The sequence below is a fragment of the Limulus polyphemus genome, unplaced genomic scaffold (genome assembly GCF_000517525.1).
Source record: "Limulus polyphemus unplaced genomic scaffold, Limulus_polyphemus-2.1.2 Scaffold98, whole genome shotgun sequence".
Classification (NCBI taxonomy): Eukaryota; Metazoa; Arthropoda; class Merostomata; order Xiphosura; family Limulidae; genus Limulus; species Limulus polyphemus.
The window spans coordinates 792,574-801,287 of NW_013665708.1; the positions used below are offsets into that span (position 1 = coordinate 792,574).

General features: G+C 31.5%; 1 protein-coding gene across 2 annotated transcripts in view; it reads left to right on the plus strand.

Moving 5' to 3' along the window:
- The window catches only part of LOC106469724 (low-density lipoprotein receptor class A domain-containing protein 4-like), a 46,311-nt gene extending 38,604 nt beyond the window's left edge, over positions 1–7,707 (plus strand). For both annotated transcript variants that reach the window (XM_022398999.1, XM_013930239.2), the window contains exons 3-4: positions 1,484–1,692; positions 2,628–7,707. In XM_022398999.1, the coding sequence (XP_022254707.1) occupies positions 1,484–1,692; positions 2,628–3,158 (740 nt within the window). In that variant the 3' untranslated portion in view covers positions 3,159–7,707. The remainder of the gene's footprint in view (positions 1–1,483; positions 1,693–2,627) is intronic.
- Positions 7,708–8,714: the final 1,007 nt, after the last annotated feature.

Here is an 8,714-nt window from a genome sequence, read left to right on the forward strand (position 1 = left end):
AGTAAACGCTAGAGCATTCAGGAAGGTTCGAGAATATGACCCGTTAGTAGGGTCACGTGACCTCCGCTTTCGTAACAATATATATATGGTGCTGTAAATGTAATTAGGAAATTTTTGCTGATAACATAACTTACAAGTCTACCTTTTTATATGCTAGAATAATAGTTGAGGAATGTGCAACAATATGATCAGTTAATAAGCAGAATCTTTTCGTCTTCAAACTAGACACCTTTTAAAATGTATCAGGACTTAGCCATTAGTGCCTAAATTTTCAGTAACTGTTGTTGAGTATGTAATTATATTTTGCACTACTTGTAGCAACACTTTAATAGAGAAATTAGATACCAGACATAGGTAGTACCTGTCCAGCGCATAGTAACTGGATAAGAGATACACACATTATTTCACAGACTACTGGGTCAGTAAGTGCACACTGATTTAAATAATATCTATTCAGCACAATATATGATATAAAACACTGAGAATGAGAACTGTATTCTTTTACATCACCCACAGAAATCACAAATTTTAAGCTTCTGCGAGTAAATAAGACACCACTAAGAAGATGTATTTCTTACCAAACTTGAAATATAGTAAAATAAAGAGCAAAGCCACAAATAAAGAATGTTATATTTTCAGGTCAAACTGATTTCCCTTAGATAAATGGAATAGGTCTGTTTAATAACAAGAGGTTCTATAAGATATATATTACTAAATAATTCTGAGTTCTCTCACTTTGAATGAGTTTGAGACAAAGATGAGACACAATTGTACAAAAACCCAAATATTCTTCTATGCTCAAAAACAATCCAAATAATTTGCACCGAATGAAGAAAGCTGCTTTACTATATTGTTAATTCTTTTGTACAGCTTATGTTATATGTTTAATAAGGATTTGTTAATGTTACACTTACAGGTCAAACTTTAGGAGAGTATTGTTATTTACAAAGGAAAGACAAACTTCACTTATCAAACTTTGATCTTGAGAGAGAAAATTAAACAGTACATCCTAGTATTATATACCAAGTATCTAATAACACTATTATTAGGATGTGTCTGCTACTTATGTCACTGTTAGTCAATTCTATTAAAATATAAGGGAGGTCATAACCTATAGATATCGCCTGACCTACTATTAGATGACACTACTTTTGATATCATTATATAAATGCACTATTGTAGCAATACTAACCATGAGCAGAACAGATATTGTCTACTCAAGAATGACAAAGCAACAAAGGCAGCTAGAACAAAATGAATTCAATAACCTTCTGAACCATGTGTTGTGCAAAACCTGCACATTTATATATACGTGATAAATTTAGAATAACTATTACAATATTTCATGAAGATAGAAATGCATTGTGCATTCACATACCAAAAGAACAAAAAGGAGTGATTTTCCAAATTGTCCAAAATAAGAGAACTCTGTATGCTAGAGTAATATGGTAATTCTAACACTGCTTCTTTGTCTCTTTTCTAGTTTCCAGTATTCAAATCATCATCATTGTGATAGCTATAGTGTTAAAACTGGGGCTTTTAACCTGCATCATTAGTCATTATAAAATGGGAGCTCGGTCATGGAGTGAAAGACAGGGTCGACCACCTCCTCAGACATCTAGACGCCAAGCTTTTCTTCTGGCACCACTGCCTCATCAACAACAACTTTACCTATCTACACCACAACACTCGGTAAGCATGGCTTTTTCATCAGCCAAAAAAATTCTTCTGATTTATATTTTATTACATCTGGAAAAAATATCTGCAAATTTTATGGATATTTATAACACCAATGATCTATACTTTTTTTGTTTAACAAATAAAGTAATCAGAACCTTTCTAAAGCACTCTTTATCCTATTTCATCAGTTAAATATTAGACAGACAAATTAATTTAATGTCAACAATTGGAGAAGTTGGAAAGCATATAATTTGATTTGAGGTAGCCCTTATATGGTTATTTTTCCATCATCCTACAGAATAGCATTGATCATACATAATGTAATTGAATAGTAGCTTGGATTGTAAAGAATCAGGGTTAGGTAAAAGTGAATGGGGTAAGATGAAAAACTAATACCAGAAACAAACATTTATATTATGAATATAATTTGGGAACGAAATAAGCTAATTATCTTTAAGTTAAATAGAGGATTGATTTATTTGTGCTTTTGTTTTCAAGTATTTGTTGAAATATATAATTATTTTTTAGCAAAAAGAATGAATTGCTGTTATCTGATCATTGTGTAAATAGTTTGATATTTTGTAAAATATAGAAAATGTAATTAATTTCTATTATTACAGTATTTATTTATATGTATAAATCTACACTTGTTACTTTGAAGATTTATTTAAATTTAGATGTTTTATACAATAGTTAATATGCATAATTACTTTTTATAAGATAATTTCCCTGATTTGAAAACAGAAAATTTAAGTTGTTATTGAAGAAACTATAGTTTCAATATTTAAGAACTCTGCTTCAAATATATTGCCAAATTTTATTTTATTTTTAGAATATTATGCTTTGGATACATTTTTACAAATAATATTCATGATTTGGATATTGGAACTTTACAGAAGCTATCTTTAATATTAATTGAGATCAGTATATCCTGATTTTGATTTTAGGTGCTTTACACACAACATGGTATACAAAACAAGAGACAATTGGAGTTGACAATACAGCGAGAAAAACAGATTAGACAACAATCAGTTCAGACAGACTTAGCACTGAACCTTCCAGTTTCTCTTACTTTACCTGATGGTGAGGAATATCCTTATGGTAGCTCCAAGTTACTCCGCCTTCGAGATTCACAGCAGGAAAGTGAACTTCGTAGAGGCTGTGTACAACCACCTCCAAACAGGACAGTTATTCAAGAGGATGGTCTCCAAGCTTATCGTTCCAAGCCTAAGAGCCAAAATTTTAAATCGTCTACTCCAGCTAGTGTATTGCGAACTATAGATGAAAATCCCCTAGTCATACCCTTTCAGACTATCAAGAACAATGGCTGTACTAAAAGTCAGGCACTGCCCTCTTACCTCAGGTTACCAGAACCTACATGTGACAGAACCACAAACTTCAGATGTGACAACTCTAACAATGATGCAGGATATCGAGGGCAAGTGATCTTTGGAGCATCAGACTCCATCCAGATATAGAGACAGTACATGTAACCATGACCTTTGTAGGTTCACTGGGCAGTCAGGGAATAAAATAGTGTTTGACCCACATACTTACCTAAAAGAAATAAAGTCTTTCACTTGTCAATAGACGTCTTGTGATAACAATTCAGCTGGACCTCGCTAAAGGAGAGCGAGTTAAGGGTTGGGACATCCCTGCTCTTAGTGCCTCAAATTTTGTTGTTTGTGCTGCAGCAGCTGAAATGATGGATTTGAGGTTTTGTATGATTTATTTGTTTGTTTTGGCATCCAAGATGCTAATAGGTAAGACTCCAATTGTAATAAAAGTTAAAAATGTTTGTGTGTGTATATGTGGTTCGAAAGTGATATATTTGTGATGTGTAAGTATTAAATTTCTAATTATGATGATAATATAGTCATTGCGGAAAAATACAAATACTAATGAATATGTCTTTTTTTGTTGACAAAGGGGCAGAAAGGATCGTGTACCCATATACTTATCTAAAAGAAATAAAGTCTTTCACTTGTAAACAAATGTTTTTCTGATAACATTTCACTTGTACCTCACTAAAAGGAGAGTGAGTTAAGGGTTGGGACACCACTTTTTGTGTATCAAAGGAGAAGTAAAGGCAGAGCCTTGTTCAAACTGATAATTTTTGTTGGAAAAATAGGTGTTCATACCTTGAGAAAAAACTTTTCTCAGAAGATAAACTAGGTTCAGAGTTGTAGATAATTTTATCCATTATTGATCAACATGTAACCATGTTCAACTTTTCCAAGCAAGTTATTCTCTAATAACGTAAATAGATTTTAAGGCTTACAGTAATTGAGAAGTCTAACTCCTTTCTCTCTCTTTTACAAAACTCCTTTATCAGTGTAACATTAGCTTAAAAAAAAAGATATATGGTTTCTTAATCTTTCCATATTAATTGTTTCTTTTACAAAACATTAACATTTTTGTTATTTTTAGTAAGTGTAATTTAACATGTGAGCATATAATGCTTTTAATTTGAAATTTCTTCAAATCTTTTTTACACTTAGAAATATTTAAATAAAAATTTTGAATTCAATTATTTCAACATTTGATTTTGTTCTTCATTAATGATTAATGTTTTGTTTTATAGGAATTTGCATGAAATGATCAAAGATATTTTTAATAGTTTTTTTTTAAAACCCTTGGAAACCATTAAGGTATAGACAGAAAAACAACAACAAACATGAAGACTTACCATGATTTTTAGTCCAAGTCATGTCTAGGTATCAATAACTTGAAGTATTGATTTCTATATGTTTTTTTTAACATTTTTCAATCATTCACTTTCTGTTATGACTGAAGTGTATATCTTAAAATAATGTATATGTGAGAAAGAACAATATTAAAACTTCATGTGTTAATTATAACCTTTACAAGCAGATGAATTCACAAGACCCACAAGGAAAAAGTGTGCAATTTTACATTAATAATGAAAGACATGTTTGTGCCAATGATCTGTAGGGATGGAAACTCTCAGTGAAAAAAAAAAAGTAGGAAACATTAATAGAGTTAAAGTTAATACACTACTAAAAATTAATGGTGAAAAATGATTTATATAGAATTAGCATTAAAGATATTACTGTGGCTTGAAACTATTATTTGTGTTAAGTTTTGTTTTCTAAAGATAGAAAGGCTTAGTCCTTTTTAGAATCTTTTCATAAATCAATAATATCTTTCCTTTAAAAGTGTTGGTGATCATGTAATAAAGCTTATTTCTCATACTTGTATGCCAACTTACATTTGTATATGTTTTCTACCAGTTTTTCAAAGACAAACTGTGTAACAATAATTCTCTCCTAATGTACACATTAATTTTTTTCCAGAAGGACAATTAAGTGGTTCCTCTCTTGTAGTGCATGTACACCAAAGTAGGGTTATGAATCAATGGAGTTTTCAGACAGGTTATGAAATGATATCTTGCTGATGGTGCACATTCATGGAAACTGGGTAGTGAGTCAGTAATTATGAATATTATGGAGTGGTGCCTTCCCATTATTGTACATATATATATATACATAAATCATGGAATATCTCTTTTAGTTTCTTTGAGACTTTTTCTCGTCAATGTTAGGTAACACATAAATTCTCATAACACTTAACCACATAATACACTGTATGTGTGTGCTAGGATTAGTATATAGTGATTCTCTGTTTTCTTATGCTGCCCAGGTATTATTATATATAATATAATGGAAAATGTACCCACATCTTATGCAGCATTTATTTCACTGGCTTCATGGTCTTGCATGTGCATCATCAGCCATACAGGTCTACTGAATACAGGTGATCAGAAAAGGTACCCGTGCTATATGTAGCATTAAATGCCACTTTCATTTGGCAGTTAGAAAAGACTGCCAAACTGAAACCTTTTTCTTCAATTGCTCATATACCTGAATTCTTTTAGCACATTTCATTGTAAGTGGCTCAGCCAGATCTTCACAATTTGTGGTGTCAAAACATCAAACAGGCAGACAAATAATACTGCTTTAAATATTTACATATATATTTCTTCTCCAATATATAGCATTCCTGATAACCATTGTTCCATGATACTTATATGTCTAAGTGTAGAAATTAATAGCAGAATTATCAAAATACATCTGTAAAATGGTTAAAACCTGTATTTTAACACAAAAAAAAGCGTAGTAATGTAGAATTTTACATTACTTCCCACTTTATAAATGTTAAGGGATAACTTACTTATTCAAACAAATGACCAAATTTAAATTTTGCATTCTGTTATATACTTTTTCTAACACATTTGCATTGCGATATATCACTTACAAAAACTCTATTAAAGATGATACATGATGTTTTTGTTTTCTTTATACTATGTCAAGGAAGAAGCATCAGTAAATGTTTGTGTCAGTAAATGTATTTTTTTTCAAGCCCCATTTTGGCAGAGGTTTGATTTCAAGCTCACACACCACTGAAATGTTATATATTTTACATAATATCTTCTTTGTTTTTCATAAGGGTTCAAATGGATACACTAGAGCCATACTATAAGACCCCTTAAGTTTATTTTAAGACAATTTAACAGCTAGCAGACATTGTGTTGGTTGGTTGTTGATTTTCAAACAAAGTTACTCAGGATTATCTGCACTAGCCACCCCTAATTTTAATGTGATAGACTAGATGGTAGGCAGTTACTTAACATCACCCATTACCGACTCATGGGCTAATCTAAATCGAACAGTGGGATTTGACCATCACTCTTATAATGCACCCATTGCATCAAAGTGCATAGCATGTTTTTGTTTCTGTAAGGGAATGCAAACTATGGAACTTCAGATCCACACTGAACATTAGACTACACACTCCCCTCAGATGCATTAGCTAGTTACTGGCCAATGAAAACATAGTTCATTTTTCTGAGTAGAATCTTAGCTTGAACGAAGGTAACAATTCATTTAATTGATCCAGCTAAGAGATCACAAGCCCACTAGGAAACCTTTGAAATGTAGAAAAAAATAAGTTGGTATCCCAACCTTTACTTTCTTCATGTAGTCTATAAAAGCCTTTAATTTGACATGTTGGGCCTTTATTTTGTAAAATTGAAGAGTTCTTTGCCACAAAAATATCGACTGTCAGCAGGACATATAAACATTTGTGTTACATATATTAATATAATACTTATTTTTAGTTTGATAAAGGTATGTGTTTTTGTTTTTTTAAGTCATACATTGCTTTTACATTCATGTCATTTGAAATAGTTTTAGGATTTTTTTCAGCCATCTGTGGACTGACTCAATAGCCTTGTCTTTCCATCTACCCAACAAAATGAAATAAAAGTATGTTTTAAGTATGGTGGTGAGGAAAACAACCTGACAGAAACAGCTTTAAAAATATTTTAAATTGAAAAGTTTTGGGAACAGTTTGGAATAGGTACTTGCAGTTTACTATAATTTATCATTAAGTTGTCTTCTATAGGAAAGTAAATATAAAATATATATCTATAATAAATAACATTTCAAGCATAAAATTAAAATAAAAACATTTACAAATAGGTATATGCACTGTTAACTATTTTCTCTATTGATAATATGAAATTTGACAAAACACTAGTGAAAAATAACCTGTATCTGTGTATTTCAACCTGTATTTTCATACTTTATAACCATAATTGTGAAAATTAAAAACAAATAATCGACTATACGGGCCTGGATGAACAACGTTATTGGTTCTGCTGAGTGAAATCTCAGATTGAACAAAGATTCCTGCTTAGTTACCTGGAACTTTTTCTAAGCCTCAACTCCTTCAGAGAAGTCTATTTGTTAATAAATATTGGAATGTAACAAAAACCAAAGTGAACTTCCATGAAGGAGTTTATAAAATCCCATGTACTGTCATTATAAATTTGTATTTTAATACATTTATCTAGAATAGATGATTAATCTCAATAACAAGGAATCCTCTGATTCTTCGTGTACTTCTTAAAACAATGTTTTTCGTAAAGAATGTAATTACTATGTATACTGATCCTTCAGTTCCATTTAAGAAATATATGAGCACTAAATAAAAACAAATAAATAGTATAAATGCAACATCATACAATAGATGTGCAAAGTATATGTTTAGCATCCTGAATTGTTTGGTATAGTTTCTGTAATTTCACTTGGTCAGTGAGGATTTAATCAAATTCATGTGGTAGGTCTAAATATGGTACCAGTTTATCAGGTCACAAAATTCACATATTCAGTTAGCTCTTTTTCAAAGAATTAACTTGGATAATATCAAACTAAGTGATGGCTTCAAAGTCACTGAGCTTTGGCTGAAATGTATAAGCTGTTAATCTACTTACTACATCTGTGAAATTATTTCTCTATCCAGCTGCATGCACTGATCCTCATATCAACACAATCCATGAGACAATTTCATTCCAGCTGCAGGTACTGATCACCGAACCAACACAGCACAGGAGGCAGTCTAGTCATAGTTACAGGTCTAAACACTATACCAACTGAGCCCATGAGGCAATCCTACCCCAACTAAAGCCACTTATCATCATACCAAGAAACTGAGCCCATGAGGCAGTCTTGTTTCAATTGAAGGTACTAATCACCATATCAACACAGCCCATAAGATGGTCTTGCCCCAACAATAGACACTAATCACTATACCAACACAGCTCATAAGTGATCACATTCCAGAGGCAAGTACTGGTCGTGATCACATGACAACACAGTCCACTAGCATGTTTTAAATGTGATTTTAGGTCTGAGTAGTAGTAGTAATGTTAAATAGAATTTCTCTATTCTGAGAATGATCTTCATTTGACTGTATAAATTTGATCCTCACTACAGTTGTGTTGTTACACGATATTGAGGATAATAGGAGTGCTTTTCTAATGATGTTATTTTTATGTTCAAAATAGTTGTAATGTTACATCCCAGTTGTAGAATAATAGTCTATTTTAATATGTGCAATCCTGTTGTACAGTGTACATGTACTTGTAATATTATATAACACCATACCTACCACTGGTTTGAAAAATTCCTTTTAACATATTGTAGCCCTGGTGTATGGTGTACATATAG